The following is a 20,995-nucleotide window of genomic DNA, read 5'->3' as shown; positions in this document are numbered from 1 at the left end:
GACTTCAAACAAAATATAGTTTTGTAGCTTGCTTTTTTACGTTCCAATCTGTCTTGGACTTCCATGTTATTCAGTAAAGGTCTTCAATCTTTCTAATGGCTGTGCACATGAGCAAAAGTTTCTGTAGAATTTTTATAGAAGGATAGCTAGGTTAAAGTGTACGACCATTTTACATTTTAATACATATTGCCATATTGGGCAGGACAACTTCTCAAAGCTGCCTGCACATGTCAGAGCCTTCAATTACCAGATGCTGTCCATTTCCCCTCTAGCTGCATTGATATCATGTCCAGCTATTAATTCTCACACCCTTCTGCAACCTATGGATGAACTCATTGGAAATTTAACCACTGCTACCAGCATTATTATAAAAAATAATGGCAGCAGGGGTGTCCTTAGAACAAGCTATGGATATGGCAAAAGGCTGAATCAAGCTGTTAAGTACTGATGTCAGGGCCTCCTATCTGATTTTTGCTTTGGAAATTGAAACTCCTTTTGTAGTTCGTGTTGCAGCTCTGAAAGTATCTTGATTGTTGGAGGAGAATCAGACTGAACCTTTCAGGGCACTGAGTATGGCACACATTAAACTAAGAAAATGATTGCCAAATACACTCTCTATAAGCTCTTGTTTAATATGCCATTTTTAAAAATCACTAAGTACTAATACTGGTTTTTAAGAACCTGAACAGAATCAGAACCGAGTCAGTATCCAGGCTCACTGTGGCAGAGACCGCTTGCTGGTCGGCCCCCTCCCCTGCTAATGGCACACTAATGGGAGACATTTCCTAGCCTGCCCTGCTACTAGGGGTGGCTAGTAGGATAAAAGTGACTTCTGGAAGAGGTCTGTAAAAAGAGTTGTCTCCAAAGGGACCACATGGGCCAGAGACTCCATCGGTCTGAGACCAGAGGAGCTGGATGGTGCCTGGCTGCCACCTGTGGCCACCCTGAAAGGGAGCACAGGAGAGGGGTGGGGTGCAGAACCCAAATTCTAGTGAAGGAACCAGACCTGGTGGTCTGGCTTAGACTGGAGGAACCCTGGGGGACACGGCCCCAGACTCTCTGTTGACCCAGAACCGAGGCCATTCTCAAGGCCAGCTCTTCAGACAAAGAGTAGACTGGACTGATACTCGGAGTGATACTCGTGGAGTGTGCTTCTTGGTTCAGGTAGATGCCTGGGACTAGATGGGCGGCTCCTGTCCAGAGGTAGATGAGAAGGCAGAAAGGGACAGGAACTGGCTGCATGGACACAGGAAATCTGGGGTGGAAGGGAGGAATGTGCTGTCACATTATAGCGAGAGCAACTCGGGTTACTGTGTATAAATTTTTGTATGAGAAACTAACTTGAGCTGTAAACTTTCACCTAAAGCACAATTAAAAAAAAAAAAAAAGGAGTTGTCTCAGCTGAAGGCAACCTTTTTGCCTTTCCTACTCAAAATACAGAGGTGATCATCTGAAACCCCAAGAGCCACCTTCGGTCACGAGCAAACTTGAGAATGGAAGGCTGTCAATCAGAAAGAGAGATGGAGCCTGGGTCCCTGATGACTGTCGAGTCACTGTGCCAGTTTTGGACACCCTCCTCCAGACTTCTTTTATGTGAGGGAAACAAACGTCTTGCTAAAGCCTCTGTTAAAGCCAGTTGAACGAGATCCTGACTGACACACTCCATTACTTACCAGCTGTGTGAACCTGGGAAAGGCACTTAATCTCTGTGAGCTTCAGTTTCCTCACTTGAGGGGGCTGAGTAATAAATAACGTAGCCACCTAATAAGGGTCACTGTGAGACATAAGATAGCATGTATTTAGGGCATGTCTCTCAAGTTTAGCTGCACATTGTTATCACCTGTGGAGCCTTTAAATCTCTTGATACTGAGGTGACACCCCAAACAAATTAAATCAGAAGCTCTGGGGGTAAAATCCAGGCATCGGTGATTTTTAAAGCCTCTCTGGCACCACGGAAGAAATGCCTGGCAATCTGCTTCTGAAAGATTACAGGCAAGAAAATTCTACAGAGCAGTTCGACTCTGTAACACAGTGAGTGTTGCCATGAGTCATAATCAGCTTGACAGCAATGGTTTTTTTTGATCAGGTGGTTCTAATACACACCCAAATTTGGGGTACACTGGTCTAGGGGACCTCAGTGTTGCTTATTGCTGAAGTTCAAATCTGCTCGGGTGTGGCTGATGAGTTGGTGGGATAGGACCTACAAAAGTTTATTTGTAGGGAATTCTGAGGAACCTTCTAGAAGAGAAACATACAATGAGAAGAAGATGGCAAACACGATTAATAGAAAGGAGCAATAAATCTGAGCACAGCTGGTGACAGCCATTTGAATCTGTCCCAAGCTGGGCCTTGGGGACGTCTGTCTGGGTCCCATGGAGAGTAGGGTGCCAAGAGACTGTTTCACTCAAAACTCCATAAAACCCTGGGACACGAGTAATACTGCTTTGAGACCACTCCAGTGCAATATAACACAATGGGGAAGAGACATAATAATTTCCATAGCTTTGGCACCAGCATGACTGCAGTGAAGAGTGGGAGCAGCTAGGGTGTTCCAGGGGACTGGGGTGCACATGAGAAATAGTGAAGAAGGGACAGCTCCCAGGGGGCTGGGGGAGAGCTGTCGTGCCCCTTAGAGTGGTGCCCAGAGAAGGTGAATTTGACCACAAGCCCAAGTGAGACCCCACCCCCCCGGGGATGCCCTAAGATATTCAGATGTGGGAAGCATCAGGTAGAGGGTCTACATTAGATGAAGGTAAGAACCATCAACACAGTCACCTATCAGACTGCTACAGCCTGGGTAAACTCGGGGTATGTGGGTAAAGCTCTTTGCATATTAACATTACCCTTTTCTGAGGAAGAAGTTAGCTTTCAAAGAGAGAAGCCTCAGATTAGAGGCTATTTCTGCCTTTTTGAGAAAAATATTTGACCATAAGCATCACTTCTTCTCTGTCACACCCCACTGCAATGCTGAAGAATAGGGGTGGGGAAGTAATTTTTAGAGAACACCCCAAAGCCTCTGAAAACAGCCCAATGAATTCACTTCTAATTGGCATTCTCAAAAGTGAAGTTGTTTTAATAAAAGAAAATGTCTTTGAAAGGAGTAGCACCTAAAAGGGAAAGTGTACATTTTCAATGATCTTATGTGATTCACATAACAGAAGAATTCTCCCATCACTAGTTTTATGAACTGTAACACACTTTCCAGACACTTTCTTAAAAAAAAAAAAAGATAAAAGGAGGGGTAAAACACTCACAAACTAGACATCTCATAGGTCACTGCTCCTTTTTTTTTGAATTAAAAAAATGAAACATCTAAATCTGATGTTCAAACAACCGTTTCCAGTTTGATCCAGTCCTTTCTCCTTAAAGGACATTTATAAGTGGCCCAGATCTTTGAGCCTATTAAGGTACACAGTTCCTCCCACCCTTTGTCCCCACTGGCCCGGAAGGTCAGTTAAGTCCTTCCTCTGTCTATCAACATTCTGCCCATGAACACTGTGTGGAAGCTCTTTTTCAAACTAAACACACTTTTTGGTTAGTACTCTCCTTTGACCTTTAGTTTGAGAACCCCAATCCTAAAATAGAAGTGTACGCTTTTGGAAAGGCTTAAGAACTTCTAAATCTATGTATTGTTCAATGGAAGAAAATGAGTCATCCAAATAAAGCTATCTTAGTTTCTTAGCGCTGCTGTAACAGAAACACCACAAGTGGGTGGTTTTAACAAAGAGATATTTATTTTCTCACAGGAGGCCAGAAGTCCGAATTCAGGGTGCCAGGTTTTTTGTCAGCTCTGGCGGAAGGTCCTTGTCTCTCCAGTTTTATTCCTTGGTGATCTCCACGTGGCATGTATCCTCTCCTTGGTTTGTGCTTCCTTCCCTGTGCCTAACCTGCTCTTTTTATATCTCAAAGGTGATTGGCTTAAGACACACCCTACACAGATATGGTCTTATTTCCTAACAAAGAAGGTCCTATTCATAAATGGGATCACATCCACAGCTATAGGGGTTTAGGACTTATAACACATATTTTGGGGCACCACAATTCAATCAGTAACAAATGCCTTTTGAAATTGTCCTTAAAATCAGACTGAAGACGAATACTGTGTATTTTCACTTGTAAATAATGTAGTACAGTAAAAACTGCAAAAGCTGAAACACGTGTGGAGTGGAAACCTGTCAGAGAAGGAAAACGCAAATAATTTCCACTCATAGGGATAGAAAAGTGGTAAGACTACCCTGTCAAAGGCAGAAAACTTATGAGACCCAGAAACACAAGGCAGTCCAGTCGAGTTCCAGCTCTCACATGTTTCACTGCAGTTAATAAAAATTCGAAAAAGTAAAAAACTGCAATTTTTAATAAAATGTCTATTCAGATTTCTATGATAGTGGTTCTCAAACTTGTGTGTCCGAATCGCCTGAAGGGCTAGTGAAAACATTCTGGACCTCAGCCTGAGTTTCTGGCTCAGGTTTGAGGTGGGCCTGAGAATTTGCATTTCTCACAGGCTCCCCCAGTGATGCTGACCTTGCTAGGCCAGGGACCGCACTCTGAGAACCACTGCCCTACTAGTTCTTTCTACTAATAGGTCTTCTCCCTCATGAAAGAGGCAGCATGGCATACCAGCAGCACTGGAATGAGGGCCAGGAGATCTGTGTCTCCGTGTAGCTCTACCTCTGACTAAATGCATAAAACCTGTTGCCTTGGAGTCATCTTCTCACGGCGACCCCGCGTTTGTCAGAGTAGAACTGCGCTCCATAGAATTTTCAATGGCTGATTTTTCAGAAGTAGATCACCAGGCCTTTCTTCTGAGGAGGCTTTGAGTGGCCCTGCACCTCCAACCTTTCAGGTAGCAGCTGAGCGCATTAACTCTTTGCACCACCCAGGGAATCCGGGCACTTCCATCAGGATTTACTAAGCATCTACTATGTGCAAGGCACAGGATGGTATCAAAAGTCCTTACCTTCAGGAGCTTTCAAATAGGTAGATAAGGTAAGATCTGTACACATATCACTACCACACTTGCCAGAACATACTGGATACCATAAAAGAAATACAATGTCATGGGCATCAGAAAAACGTAAGCTCAGGTTGAGCTGGCAATGAGGAAAGTAACATCCTAATGGAGATGGCACTAGAGAGAAGCTTTGAAAGATGGACAGGAGACAGGACGGGGCACAGGGACAATGGAGAGCTACCACACATTTCTGAGCAGGAGGGTGGCTTGATCAAAGGTGGTGGTGTATTGGTCAGGACTCTTCATTCCTCATGACTGCAACTCAATCCAATTGATTTCAACTAAAAAAAGGGGAACTAACTGTCTTAAGTAACTGAAAAGTCCAGGGGTAGCTTTGGATTAAGGTATAGAATTCAGCTATTCAAGACATTATCAGAAACTGGTCTCTTATGTCTCAGCTGCTTCCTGAACCAGCTTAATTCTCTGGTAGGGTATAGCCATGAGGAGACAAAGATGGCCACCAGCAGCCCTGGCTTATCTTTTACCAGCATAGCAATGCCAATCAAAGATACTGCCTCTTTTCCAATATTGCCTCTTTAACCAAAGCACCGAGGTTGACCTTCATGAAACACCTGGGTCACGGGTGGACTTGAATACACTGATTGTCCAGGCCTGGGTCATAAGCAGGTGTGGAGAAGTCAAACCCACTCAAGCCTCATGGACTGAGTAGAGATGAGGTAGTTTCCCAAAAGAAAGGCTGGTGGTTTCCAGGGTGCTTCTGGATACTGCCCAGGAGAAAATGACTAGGAGCTACTATAAATATGAATAACCCAAGCTTGGGCCCAATTCAGCGAAGTGTCCTACCCACCTCTCAGGTCCTTCACCAATGGACTTGGTATAATCTGGCTTCCGTCCTTGGAGCCTGGTCCAGGACAGCTCCCTGGCTCTCTGCCCCTTCTATTCCCAGCTTCTCTTCTCTACAGCAGTAGGAGTCCTCAAGGGGACCTGTTCAGCTTGAGGGTGTGGGAGTGCAGTGCAGGGTCCCTCTAGACCAGGCCTGAAAGCCAGTTCCTATGTGCCATCTCCAAGTCTCTAATCAGGACAGGGCAGGACAGGGTCGGTTCAGCCACTGTGCTAATGTCTCCCCTCAGCCTTAAAGTCCACTGTCACCTTTCTAGAAGGCTCCAGTCCTTCCCTGCCCTTTGTGGGTGCTGCTGTGCACTTACTGGCCAGAGCAGAAGCCGCTGTTGCTCATCGAGTTCCTCCTGCTAGCCCAGCCCTCCTGGGCCTCTGGCCGCCTGTGTTGCCCTACAGGCAGGTTTCCCTGGAAGCTCCTTCCCAAGGGACCACAGCACCTGCAGTTCTGCCTCACCATGAGCTACTTTCTCCAATGCTCTCTTTTGCTCTTTGAAAAGGGCAAGAATAGGTCACAGCTCCAGAGGTATTACGGTGGTCACAGAGTGAATAAGCCTTCATTCTGGCAATGAGGCAACTGGGGTCTTGACACAAGCAGGTCTGCACAGTGACGACTGGGCTCGGTGGATGACTGGATGAAGGGTGAAGAAAACCAACGTGTTGGTGAGTCTTTGGAGTAGTTGGTGTTGGGGTCCAGGCTGGACAGCAAAGGAAGTGAAGCTAAAAGTCTTCCAAAAAAGTGGGAGAAGACAGTGGTGTGGCAGGATAACGACTCTACTAAGTGGGCTGTGGAAGTCATAGCCAGAGTTGGGAAGCAGAAGTTGTAGTGGGGAGGAGCACAATGGAATTGAAACATCCAAAGTGGCCGGTCCAGGTCTGCGCAAGATTCTACAGTGGTCACGAGTGCTGCTTCCAAAGTAGAGGGGAACCAACAGGAGAGGGTTCAGGAACTGAGAATGCCGGGGCAGGGATAGGCGCTACACAGAGAAACAAGAACTGTACACCTTGGCTGGGCCAAGCCCACACAGTGCTGCTGGACACTTCTCAGTAACTCTTCTTCCAGCTGTAAGCAGGGACGGTTGTGGATTCCAAAGGATGAAGGAAGGGCAGTCTAAAAGGCTGTGGAACGTGCCTGTGTAAGGATTTGGGGTGGGCATCCTTACCTGCTTTGCTATGATTAGCACCAGTCACTGTCCAAGGTCAACTGCATGAGGGTCACCAAAGGGCAGAGTTTTAGGGGAGGGTCAATGTCCCTTGTTGTGCCTTGGGGACAGCTCCTAATGTGAGAAAAGGCATTGACTATAGTGTAAAATCCAACCTCAAGGAAATACAATGAGAAATTGAGAAACTAGAAAGCATTTTTTTTTTTTTTGTAGGTGCTGTCAAATCGATCCAATGTACAACAGAATGAAAAAATGCCCAGTCCTGTGCCATCCTCACAATTGTTGCTATGTTTGATCTCATTGTTGCTGCCACTGTGTCAATCCATCTCATTGAGGGTCTTCCTCTTTTTCACTGACCCTCCACCTTACCAAGCATGATGTCCTTTTCCAGGGACTGGTCCCTCCGGATAACATGTCCAAAGTATATGACACGAAGTCTCACCACCTTGCTTCTAAGAAGAATTCTGGCTGTACTCCTTCCAAGACAGATTTGTTTGTTCTTCTGGCTATCCACGGTATACTCAATGTTCACCAACATCATAATTCAAATGCATCAATTCTTCAGTCTTCCTTACTCACTGTGCAGCTTTCACAAGCATATGAGGCAATTGAAATAACATGACTTGGGTCAGGCACACCTTAGTCCTCAAAGTGACATCTTTGCTTTTTAACACTTTAAAGGGGACTTTTGCAGATTTGCCCAAGGCAACACGTTGTTTGATATCTTGATTGATGCTTCCATGGGTGTGGATCCAAGTAAAATGAAATCCTTGACAACTTCAATATTTTCTCCATTTATCATGTTGTTTATTGGTCTAGTTGTGAGGATTTTTGTTTTCTTTATGCTGAGGTGTAATCCATACTGAAGGCTGCGGTCTTTGATCTTCATCAGTAAGTGCTTCAAGTCCTCTTCACTTTCAGCAAATAAGGCTGTGTCATCTGCATATTGCAGGTTGTTAATGAGACTTCCTCCAATTCTGTTTTTCTTTATATGGTCCAGTTTCTCGGATTATTTGCACAGCATACAGATTGAATAAGTATAGTGAAAGGATACAACCCTGACACACACCTTTCCTGATTTTAAACCACACAATATTCCCTTATTCTGTTCGAATGAGTGTCTTTTGTCTAGCTATAGGTTCCTCATGAGCACAATTAGGTGTTCTGGAATTCCTATTCTTTGCAATATTATCCATAATTTGTTATGATCCACACAGTCGAATGCTTTTGCATAGTCAATAAAACACAGGTAAACATCCTTCTGGTATTCTCTGCTTTCAGTCAAGGTCCATTTGACATCAGCAATAATGTCAATGCGCTGCTCTTTTTGAATTATCTTTAGCAAAAAGCAACCATTATCTGGGATTTTAGTGTAGTGCCGTCTCCCTTCCTTCTAGGTCTAAACTGGTCAAGCTCAGCAAAATGGCAAAAATAGAGAAAAATAAAGTGAAATATGTAGTTTGGATTTTTGTCCTATTAGTTCAACTGATTCTGTATTGTAATAAACAAATAAACAAACAATGAGAACTGCCTGTAATATACTGCGTACTGTACCCTAATATGGATCTTTCCACTGACTCCTCCCAACAACCCTACATAGAAGGAGTCACCCCCCCCCACACACCTTACGTGGGAGGGATGTAAAGCTTAGACTAAGCCACTTGAGCAGGGTGACCCAGCTAGGAGTGATAGGACCCAGGGCTCTCTAACTTCTAAGCTCCTGTATCCTTGCTAATGATTCCATTGCTGTATTATCCAAAGATATCAGTGCCCTGTGATTCAACTGAAATGTTTTTTTTTTTTTTTTAAAGGACAATAGAAAACAATTTGTATTTTTGAAAAAATTCTAAAAATGGTCATTCAAAAATTAACAAAAATTCTTCAGGACAGCCGATCGATGACTTTGCAGAAAGGTCAAAGTTGCAGCTGCAGTTAAGACCTTTAAAACTGAGCACTCAGGGAGAAATTACAATGAAGTCTGGGCCCGCAGATTCAGAGCTGCTATACCTTTTGCCATGAACCTGAATCATACAAAATAATCTCGCCAGACCCAAAGACCTGTCAGAGATGTGCAAAACCCACTGGTAACCAAGTGATCCCTCCTGTTCAGCGGCTACTGTGGAGTTGACTCCGACTCATGGTGACCCATGTGTGTCAGAGGAGAACAGCTCCACAGGGTTTTCAATAACTGATTTTTCATAAGGAGATCACCAAGCCTTTCTTCTGAAAGGTCCTCCTCAGGATTAGACCAAGTCAAAACAATCCCAGCCACTGAGGGGAACCAGGGGAGGGATCTGTGGAGTTGAATACAACTGCCTGGTTCTCTGGAATTTCCTCAGGAATGCTAGAAGGCCTAGAGGCAGAGGGCAGGGGGGCTGGGAAGAAACCTCATTCCCATTAGTCAAGAAGTCTTGGGCTCCCACCCCTGGGCCAGGGACAGCTAAGTAGGGACCCTTATTTCTGTTCTGCCCCCTCACTCCTCTTCTCTGGTAGCAACTACCTTGACTCCCTAAAGACTCTGAATATAGCTCTGGTTGTGATCTTTTGCGAGGAGCCCTGGTGGCGCAGCAGCTGAACGCTGGGTTGCTAACCGAAAGGTCGGCAGTTTGAACTCACCAGCTACTCTGCGGGAGAAAGATGTGGCAGTCTGCTCCTATAAAGATTTACGGCCTTGGAAACCCTATAGGGACAGTTCTACTCTGTCCTGGAGGGTCACTGAGTTGAAATTGACTTGACGACAGTAAGTTTGGTTATTTTGGTTTATGACCTTTTACCACATGGTTAAAGACCCTCCCACTCCTCACTCCTAAGACACCAGAAGATGCTCTCTGTGCCACACGCTGTCCATATGGAGTAACAGCCTCTCCTCCCCTCGCCCACCATGCCGTGTTGCTGGGGACTTCACTCTCTCTGGCCCCTTTCCAGTTGGCTGTTGAGAGAGGCAGCTCTCAGCTCCTGTCAGAGGTCTCCCATGGCAATGTCAGGACCTCGCAGTGTTTCACTGCTTCAGGGTAGAGCAAAGCAACCTCCCACATTAAAGTAGTTAGGGTTGCTTGGGGGAGTTTTGGTTGCTTTGGGGAGAAAAAGGAAATTGATGTTAGAAGATGTTGTGGGCTGTGGTAAGTCGGTCAGTGAGCGGGGTTGGCTCCGGCTCCTCCCTGGGCCCTCAGGCCCTTCATGCCAAGAAGCATGGCTCTCCTGCCCCCTCTCAGCAAGGCACATCCTCAGAGCACACCACCCCAAGCCTCTCCTCCGGGACTGGCTGGGAGAATGCGTTATGCTGTACTGCCTATGCCTGTGCCTAGAGTAGGACGACTGCCTCTGAACCTCAATATGAAGAACCTTCCAGGAGAGAGGGTCCTGGTATTGTGGCTTCCTCAACCCCACTTCCTCACTGCCCTGAGGCCTGTCTACAAAGGACTGCAAGAAATCACTCCTATATATGAAGGGGGACGGACAGTTCCTGGGTTCCATTCCAGTTAATTCAACAAATGGACGCCAGGTTTGGGCATGGTTAAAGACAGTCTAACGATGCTGTCAGAGATGGGCAGGGCTTCAATGACTGGGGTCCCCTCACCAATTACACGGTAGGGTAGATTATTCAGACGGCAGAGTAGCTACATTTCTGTGGCCATTTTACGGCTCACTATAATCTCCCCCAAACACAGAGAAGGAAGACAGGCATCTGTCAACTTGACATGTCACTTCCCCCACACTGGCGCAGCTGGCAGGGCCAAACAGACCGCAGGAAGAACTCCAACTCTTCCTGGGTTATGGCCCTTCTGTCTATTAAATACAAGGTCTGCTGATAAAGTGTAGAGTTTAAGAATAATTCTATGGCATATCCGGAAGTCTGGCTGATGTTGTTTACCAGTGGTATAAACCGATGTGCTAGCTTTTCCCATGTTATCAAAGTCTTCAGATAAACTAATTCATGGCTTAACTCTCCTAAATTAATTCAGACATCATTACCTGTTAAACAGACAGTGAATTATTTAGCCACACTTTCCCCAAAGTCTTGGTCAATCAGCCCTGACCAGATACACCAGGGCCCCAAAGATTAAAGATAAATGTCTACAACTAGTATTAAGAATGATGTAGTTTACTGAGGAAACCTATTCAGAGTATTTCAAAATCAAAGTCCTACCTGATAATTTTATGGATTATGAAAAGGAATTCTTTTAAGTGTCTTATAAAAAACATTAGTGCAACATCCAAAATTACAAAATCCATTTATGACCGAATTGCAGCTGTTCTTTAAAATGGAGATTGCTGTAAATGAGGCAACTGAGATTTAGGAAAAGTATTTAAGATAAAGGCAGTAACCTCACGCACATTGGCTAATATCCCTTCAGTATGGCAAAGAAGAAAGAGCTAAGAAAATTATAGAAATTTACCGACTTTTTTTTTTTTTTTTTAAAGGAGAAGGCACATGGCTTTCATTAACACTTGTTTAAATACAAGTGATGCTAACAGTAATTCATGAGGGGGTGTAAAAACAGAATGTTTAAAAGCTAACTATTGAACATTACACTGTTTTGCTAGACACCACTGTAAGGCGGATCAGCTGAAACAGTGACTTGTTTCACTAACCTAAAAAATAGCTGCCCTCTTGAGTATGTGGCCTCTCCAAATGATGTTTAATGCTGTGGTTCAATAATTAAATATGAAATATGTTTCCATTCCAGAGATTCATGCTTGATGTTTACGCAGGGGATAAAACTGGAAGTGTGACACTGTGAAGACAGGCAGAGGGGAGGCTGCTCCCTGTAGACGACCCTGCCCACCTTGGGGTCTGCATGTCATGGCCCCAGCGGTGAATAGGCTGCCCTTTCCACAGCACGCACAGGGGTCATAACCTGTTACCAGTGCAATACTTACAGTAGCTTCTTGCCTGGTACCAGAATCAATGAAAAAGGCACTTTGAAAACTTGTTCTCTACCATCCTCTTGAAAAGATTTATATGGTTCAACTTTATTGAAAGTGAATACACAGGTGTAAGGAGCAGAAAGACATTTTCCTGATCTCAAACCCTGGATCAGACTTTTTAATCTGTTACACAGGCAAGACCCCACCATCAGTAGCAGTTACTTGTTTTTGCTGAGTGTTCTCTGCTTTTCCGCGTGCTCCACAATCTTTTCTTCCACATAAAGGCCCTTCCGCTTTCGCACTGCGTTCATGTACTTCCGGGCCTGGTTCTCTGAATCGGCCTTCTCACCAAAGTGCAAGTATTCCTCCTCAGTGGTTGGCACCCAGAAAGGGTCGCTGGGAATCATCTTGTAAAAGAAGGGAATGGAATGTGCTGGGTTAGCAAATATATTTTAATTTTAAATCCCCTTTACTCATCTCCCCAGTTCACAGTCTTAGCTAATGAAGAAAGGTTAAGCTTGTTAGGAATGATAATAAACACACATGAAGAATCATGGAAGGTGTGGACAAACGCAAGTAGATTCAACAAAATTTATAACATATTTCTTTGTTCACAGAGCCATTCCATAACCTGAAGCGGGGGGGACTATTAATTCTGAACAATTAATAAAAAAGCTCTCCTTTCATTAGGGAACATTTGGGTGTGAGTGTCTTCCCACCAATTTGCCTTTGTCCCCAGCAAAGATCAACACATGCAAGCTCATTCTTGATTACTTTGAGCTTTTGCTCCAAAATTCAGTGAAGCATCTTGGTGAGCTGGAATGCAACAGGTGAGCCACATATTCTGCCCAAGCAAGAGGCCGACACAAACAGCCTCCTTTTCTCTTTTCTCTGGGCCTACACCTGTTACTACTTTGATGGTGAGGAAAGACAAGTCCAGGGAAAAGCAGGCTGAGGACAGTTTCTCTCTGAGGTTACTCCTTGAGGAGGAAGGACAGGGGCAGTTTGAGGAAAAAAAAGAACTGAGAAAGGGTTAGTTTGGAAGTCCCGATGTTCAAGTTAGTGGTGAATCTGGACATGGACCTTACTGATGGACTTTAGGACAAGACAGTGGATTGTACATATGTTGAACGCTCCCCACCTTTCAGTTATGAGAGGAACATTTCGTCCCTGGCTCCTAATGGTTGCCTTCACAAAGTGAAAGCTCCATTAGCCTCAGGCTCCTGGCCTGTCTCTGCCTCCTCACTCATGGTTCCCCATCGGAATCTGATTGGTAAGCATGAAAGGAAAAACACACATGGGTAGCTTAGCCTCTTCTTTTCCATTTCTTCTGGAAGCAAGCTGTCCACAGGAAGGTCCTCCAAGCTATTTATTTGACAGAGAAGACTGCTCCTGCAGAGGGAGGCGGCCCAGTCTAGTCTGTCTAACTCTGGAGTTCTGTACAGGTAGTCCCTGACTTACGATGTACTTGAGTAATGACAAAGCACTCTTAGAACCGTTAGTTTTTTCTTTTTGTACATCTTACCGTTAGTAATATGTACTATATAATGTTGCAGGGTGTAATTTGTTGATGTTATCATTCTCAGATGTAACATTTCCAACCCCCAAAGACAAATAAAGATCCGATTTATAAAGATACAGACAATGAAAGGCAATAACAACAAAAACTAAAAAAAAAAAAAAAAAAAGAGAGATATTCAACTTATGTCAGAGCTGACTTATGACTTACGAAGGAGTAGTCATGGGAACGGAGCCCTGTCATAAGCTGGGGACTACCTGCATTAGGAGACCCACTCACCTACAGACAAAGATCACATTCTCCAAGATCAGCTTCATCAGTGATAAAGGTGAGAGTTTGGTCTCTGCATGCCTTACTCTTTTTTGGTTGTTATTGTTTTCTTATTTCTCATTTGGGGGAAAACAGGTGGTATTTACTTGGTGGCCTCAAATCCTAACACCTTTCAATTTAAAACACAGCAATGAAAGGAAAATACATTTTAAAACAGACACTTTTCAAAACCAGAGGGAATTATCTGTAGACTAGAAAGGGAGAGTTTTGGAGGGATGAAGGGAGAGGAGTCTACAGTAGTAAAGGGGGGCAAAAGCCCTATCCATATCCCACAGGAGCCAAGACAGATGTGAGCCAGGAGGGTCAGGCTCTTAATGTCCACTTAGGGATGGGCCCAAAGCCCAGTGGTGGACGAAAGAACCACCACTGTTCTCTGGAGCTGTAATAACCATGTCTGCCCAGGGTTCTGGCTAGAAATCAGTTGTATGCCATGAGGCAGGAGCAGTCACATTCTGGAGACCAGACTTGGCCTCTGATGTATCTGTTGTCCTGTCTGTGCCATCCACTCTGGTGAAGGCACTGGCTGAGCTGCTGAAAAGGATTCATTTGGGACCTATGGCGCTCAGAAGGGCAGAGCAGGAGGCAGCTCTGAAATGCCTTACAGTGGAACCTCCTCAAAAGAGAGCACATGGTGGAGAAAGCCCCCACAGAAGATGAACTCACAAATAAGAATTACAGAGCACATAAGGAAATCCAGCACCATGAAAGACAATCACCAGACTCAAAAGAAAGGGAGAATTCATAACCAAAGAAGAGCTAGCAGAGTAATCTGAAGAGGACTTTTTTCTTTTTTTGTAGTTGCTAACATTTTCCAAATAGGAATTTAAATAACAGAATCTATCAGTACTATGTGCATTGTTTAATAGAAGAAATTATATTTTGAAATCAAAAGAGAAATAGGGATATAATAGCAGATTAAAATACATTCTTTTCCAAGAATAAAGAGTTGGGACCTTACACTGATACAAACACACACGCATACACACACACATATGTATTATGTGTATCTATATGTGCATAGGAAACGCTGGTGGCGTAGTGGTAAAGTGCTAAGGCTGCTAACCAAAGGGCCGGCAGTTCAAATCTGCCAAGTGCTCCTTGGAAACTCTATGGGGCAGTTCTACTCTGTCCTATAGGGTCGCTATGAGTCGGAATTGACTCGATGGCACTGTGTTTGGTTGGCTTGATTTCATATGTGTGTATATATATATACACACACACACACATATATACGTATGTATCTGTGTAGATATATATATATCAATATATATATATATAAAATGTTGTTGCAAGATGCCGTTAATTAGATTTTGACTCATAGCGACCCCATGTGACACAGCAGACCTGTCCCATAGGGTTTTCTAGGCTGTAATCTTTTTAAAAAATTTTTATTGTGTTTTAGGTGAAAGTTTACAGCACTAATTAGTTTTTCCTTCAAAAATTTGTACTCAAATTGTTTTGTGATGCTGGGTGTAATCCCCACAATTTGTCAGCACTGTCCCCCTTTCCATCTTGGGTTCTCTGTGTCCATTCATCAGTTTTCCTGTCCCTTCCTGCCCTTTCATCTTTCTTTTGGGCAGGTGTTACCCATTTTGTTTCACAGACTTGATTGAACTAAGAAACACATTCCTCACCTGTGTTATTGTTTGTTTTATAGGTCTGTCTAATCTTTGGCTGAAAGAGAGATGTCAGGAGTGGCCTCAGTTCTGAGTTAGCAGGTGTCCAGGGGCCATAGTCTCTGGGGTTCCTCTAGTCTCTGTCAGACCATAAATCTGGTCTTTTTTTGTGAGTTTGAACTTTGTTCTACATTTTTCTCCAGCTTCGTCTGTGACCCTCTATTGTGATCCCCATCAGAGTGGTTGGTGGTGGTAGCCAGGCACCATCTAGTTCTTCTGGGCTCACGCTGGTTGAAGAGGACTTTATACAGAGTATATTTAAAATCCTCAGAGAAATAAAGGGAGAGATAGTATCTATAAAGCATTAGGCAGTTACAAAAAAGAATAAACTAGAAATCCTGGAAATTAAAAAAAAAAAAAACTTAAACATTAAATAAGAAACAAGAAATGCAACAGATTAAACAGAAGACCGCCGAAGAGAGAGTAAGTGAATTAAAAGATAGACTTGAGGATGCTTCCCAGAACACAGCAAAGAGAGACAGATTAAAAAAAAAAAAAAAAAAGTTAAGCACCATAAAATATGTGCAGGATGTGTCTAACAGGGTTTTAGAATCAAAGAACAGAGAACGGAAGGGTATGAGTCCTCAGATTGAAAAACCTCACTGAGTCCTGGGCAGGATGATCAAAAAGCTCACCTTCTGTGACACTGACGAAATGTTGCAAATCTGTGAGCACCTGCGTCCTATGCTCAATTCTGACCCAGCAGACACTGCAGAGCAGAGAGAGAGAGAGAGAGAGACAGGGCTGTGCCACTGGCCCTTAGACAAAGGTTGGAGACAAAGCACCCGGCACTGAAGCAGAGTCACTCTCTTGACAAAGACAGAGAAAATCAGAAAGAAAAGCCAGGTCACCTACAAAAAAACATGAATCAGACTGACAATAGACTTCACATCAGCAACAAGAGATGGCAGAACACAATTAAGTGCTTCAAAAAGGCTGAGGAATATACATGTGAGCCTAAAATTCTTTATCTAGTCAAACTATTGTCAATGAACAACAACAACAACAAAAAAGGTTTTTTAAGACAGACTCTAAAAATTTACTTCTCATAGGTCCTCAATGGAAGATTTAAAAAATATCCTTTAAGCAAAAAGAAAATTACCCCTGAAGGAAACAGGGAAATGTTTAGAAGCAAGAGTGGCCAGCAGAACCACAGAGATTTTATCAACGGTGAGTAAAAATTCTGGTGAGTGATAGCAAGTTTTCAGGGTGAATGTCTGTTTTGAAGTAGAACCCCAGTTGGTGGCTGGGGGGATGGTGGGAGAAAAGGGGATTAGGTGTAGCTTTTTTTTTTCTTGGTGTGAGCAGAGCAGTAGACAAGGGCTGTTGGATGCAATTCAGACCAAAAAACTGCAGCAAGAATGGGGCGTAGGGAGGACGGCCAGTGCCATGGACTCGGCAATCTTAGGAGGCTTTTCCCAGGGTCAGAGGGAGTGTACTGCTCAATTTTGTGAGCACACAAGTCCCTTAAGACTCAAGGCTGATTCACTAGACACTGAGTCTACAATAGCAAGGTTCATTCTAGACCATCTACTGGCAGAAAACATCCACCATGCTACCAGGCAGTCAGTGAGGGCTCAGGGTTTAGGGCTGGGCTGGGCGGGGGTGCTAGTCAAAGTCACCCATCCAAGGTGAGCAGGTAGGAGTGGCTATAAAGGGGTAGTATGAGGGAGCCTTGTGGTGGTGATGGAATAGCTTTTCATCTTGATTGTGGTCGCAGTTACATAAAGCTACATGTGATAAAATTACACAGAACTACACACACCTGTCTGTCATTTTGTGGTGCTATGGTGGCCATGATGCTAGGCACTACGCCATCAGTATTTCAAATACCAGCAGGGTCACTCATGCTGGACAAGTTTCAGCAGAGCTTCCAGATTAAGACACAGACTAGGAAAAAGGGCCTAGAGATTGACTTCCAAAAATTAGCCAATGATAACCTTATGGATCACAATAGAATATTGTTTGATATAGTGCTGGAAGATGAGGCCCCCCTCTACCCCTGGATTGGAAGGCACTACACAGTGGCCACCAAAATAGACCCAAACAGGCCAATGATCATAATCATGTACAATAGTTCCAGGCAGCAGTTTCATTCTGTTGTACATAAAGTCGCCATGAGCTGAAGCTGACTTGATGTCAACTAATGACACACACACACACACACACACACATACGCTGAGTGTACACAGCAGAAGAAAGGGAGGCTGGATCTTTGTTGACATCACTGAGCCACTGTGCCAGCCCTAATTGTCTAAGCAACTATTGATATGGTATTATGTTGCCTGCAGATGAAAACACTTCTAACTGATATAGGGTGGCGGTGAAGATTGAGGAGGACACCATATGAAACTCACCTGGTGAAGCACCAGGCACATGCTAGGCTTGTCGAGTTCCAAAGCCTACCCTCCTTCCACCACAATGGCTGCCATGAAGATCCCAGTTGTTCATAACACATGTTGCCCAATGGTGCTAGCTAAATCAAGTCCATATATACCTGGTGAAATCTGAGTGAGCTCTGTGGATTGGATCAATTTCAGACTCCCAGTGCTGATACCGTGCTATAGTTATAGAGGACACTAACACTGGGGGAGGAGGGCTGAAGGGTGCACAGGACCTCCCTGTGGTTTTTTTTTTTTTTTTTGGTAACTTCCTATGAATCTATAATTATTTTAAGATAAAAAAGTTTTGTCATGCTTGTTTGTCTCTTAATAAACGCCAGTCATTCACAAGTTGTAATTTTCCTTTTTAGGGTTCAACTCTTGGAGGAAGAGGCAAAATTCTCAACACTTTTAAGAAACCAAGTATATGAACTGCTTTAGAAACTGGTTACTCTGCTATGCTAGTGGGAGAGGGGGTGAGGCTGGTAGTTTCTGTTCCTCGCGCAAGGCACCAGCCAAAGTGCAGAGTGACAAGAGCCAGTGGGGAGTTTGGCACTTCACCAAACCTGGAGCAGGCACCTTTGGGGACACTGCCCCTGCACTCCCTCAGGACATAATCTCATTAAGTGTTTTAAGAGCACAGAACCAGCGCCCTGAGGTTGAAGAAAGATGACCTACTGGATGTGAGGAACCAAATCTCATCAGGGTAGACATCTACAAAGTAATCAGCAAGACCTCTAAGGGTGCCACTAGCACAGTATTGGCAGGTTGCTGGGGTCCTGCAAAACCCAAATGGTATAATGATATTGTATTGGGGGCTCCTCTGCATTCTAATTTAGCCAACTTCCCATTTCCAGAGGGAAGAATATTAGAAACAGTGCCACTAAATCGGCCAGCAACAGAAAAAGGGAGCTGGTAAGAAGAGTCAGATGAAGTGGGATGAGGGAAGAGAAGGTGAGCAAGTAGACTCCCATCTCAGCGCTCCTCAGTCTTGGAGGAGGAAGGACTGCTTGGACCCCATGCCATGTGCAGATACACAGGAGCTTCCCATCTGATGTTAAAGAACCCAGCTGGCCCAGCTAGTCTAACTGCATGCCTAGCCCTTCCATACATAACTAGCTGTGTGGCTTTGAGCAGTCACATCAGCTTCTGATCCATCGTCTACCCCTCTACAGGAGTGACAGTGACCGGGGCCTGTCCGATGGGTGTTCACATATCCCCTCAAAGCCTGAGGTGTGCGGAGGTAACGAACCCACCCAATGGCACACAGTTGGTAAGTGTGCAGATTCATCTGTACAGCGAGGCCTCCCTGTGGACACTTTGCTGGGCTCCTAGGTGCTCTTCTCTTCCCATCCTTCCACCTCTTTTCTTCCCAGCTTTTGCAGTGGGGCTTTTGCCTCAGGAAGATACCAATGACTTTTTTTTTTCTGAAGGTAGGTGTTCTTAGTGCGTACTTGGTAAATGTATGTCGACTGAGTAAACGATTGCACACCTGCCTTGATTACAGAATGCTCAGCTTATTATGAAAACTGGATATTTCCTCCCCTTCTTCCTGGGTACTAGAATACCTGTAAATGCAGACAGAAACTGATGTGGCACCAGAGTACTACGCTGGGAGAGACGTGGAGGTGCTAAGGGGACTGGGAGAAGCCTTGGACAGGACAAAGAGGCAGCTGTGGGTAGGAACTCATTGTTGGATGCAAATGACTAGTAATGGAGTTTACTAGAATTAAGCAGTGCCAGCTTACTGGCCCTAGTAGCCAGATGGGAGTGGACCAGACAAGCCACTCCATGCAAAGACCGATAAGGATCCAGAGGATACTATGGAGCTGTACTCTGTGATCAAGAGGTGGGGCCTGTAGAGCACAGCCTGGACGACCATCACCCTGTCTTCTCCCCATGTCAGGAAATTCAAATCTAGCCTACGGCAGTTAGGTGTTGCTTCATCTCCCCTGGTTTAGAGCCTGTTTGATATGTTGAGGCAAGTGACATTTTCCTTTCCTCCACTATGAGGTCACATAATCCTCTCCTTTTTGGAGAGAGGAAGGGGAAGAAAATCAGAAAAACTGAACATCTGCCTGGGCAGCCACCCAAAGGCTATTCTGTGTAAGAGCCTGTGATGTCACAATAAAGCTTGTTATTGGTGCCCTCCACTAACCAATTGGAAGACAGATCTCTTACAGACTATAAAGAAGCTACATGTTCTTAGCACGTTTGAGTGGTAGTGGTAAATACATTTTTAATTCTATTAAAAAAGAAAGTGACAAATTCTACAGAAAGAAGTAAACGAAGTGCCACCTGAGTGACGCCAGGCTCAGACTGGCCAACTTAAGACCAGAGTCCTGCTGTTTCAAAAAAGGAGATCCTGGAGTTTCAGAAGGCAGCGGATTGTCTTGGCCTCCTGCACATGCTTCTCAGGCTTGCTCAGTTTGTTTCCATATGCTCCTGGGCCCAGCTTTTGCAATCACCCCAACTGCCTAGGATACTACTGTAGACACTTAGCTCTAGACCACTCCTCACTGAGGTCCACTGCCTGTGCTTCCCATGTCTGCCCGGAGTGGGTGTTCTGTTTTCAGCATCACGACTCCTGTAGCTCTGTGGACGTCTTGATGCTACTTGCCTCAACATGCCAAACAGGCTCTAAACCAGGGGAGACGGAGCAACACCTGACTGCTGTGGGCTAGTTTTGAATTTCCTGACATGGGGAAAAGACGAGGTTGATGGTCATCCAGGCTGTGCTCTATAGGCCCCCTCTCGACCACAGAGTACCGCTTGCCCTCAGCTTGGAGGGTGAGGTTCTTTTCTCTAACTGGCTTGCCCAGAATTCATCTGGCTAGAGGGAGAATATTTTTTGATACTCAACAGCCTGGAGAAGATGCCATTTTCTAATTCATACAAAGGCACCACAAGGGCTAGCTGCTGCCCAGGCATTTTACTACCACAGACACACACACAAAAAAGATAAAAGGAAAAAGCACTGGAGCTCTATTTCAATTTTTTGCCCAATTTTCACATGATTGTGGCTGGAGGTGGGAAATACCCATGTCCAAAATAAACCTCTTCAGTGCTCTTGCAATCACTTCTTCCTTACCCTGGATGAACTCTGGCCTGCCTCTCAGGGTAATCTCAGTATTAAATGGCAATTGTGGAGGTTATGCTGACATACATGTACGACAGCACTGGTTAGTAAT

At 44.5% G+C, this 20,995-nt stretch overlaps 1 protein-coding gene across 2 annotated transcripts in view; it reads right to left on the bottom strand.

Annotated features, from left to right (window-relative positions):
- Positions 1–11,960: 11,960 nt before the first annotated feature.
- The window catches only part of EFL1 (elongation factor like GTPase 1), a 153,158-nt gene continuing 144,123 nt past the window's right edge, over positions 11,961–20,995 (bottom strand). For both annotated transcript variants that reach the window (XM_064267197.1, XM_064267198.1), the window contains exon 20: positions 11,961–12,305. In XM_064267197.1, the coding sequence (XP_064123267.1) occupies positions 12,117–12,305 (189 nt within the window). In that variant the 3' untranslated portion in view covers positions 11,961–12,116. The remainder of the gene's footprint in view (positions 12,306–20,995) is intronic.

The sequence above is a fragment of the Loxodonta africana genome, chromosome 13 (assembly GCF_030014295.1).
Source record: "Loxodonta africana isolate mLoxAfr1 chromosome 13, mLoxAfr1.hap2, whole genome shotgun sequence".
NCBI classification, from domain to species: domain Eukaryota; kingdom Metazoa; phylum Chordata; class Mammalia; order Proboscidea; family Elephantidae; genus Loxodonta; species Loxodonta africana.
Note: the sequence above shows the minus strand (reverse complement) of the source record. Positions and strands in the feature narration are given on the sequence as shown.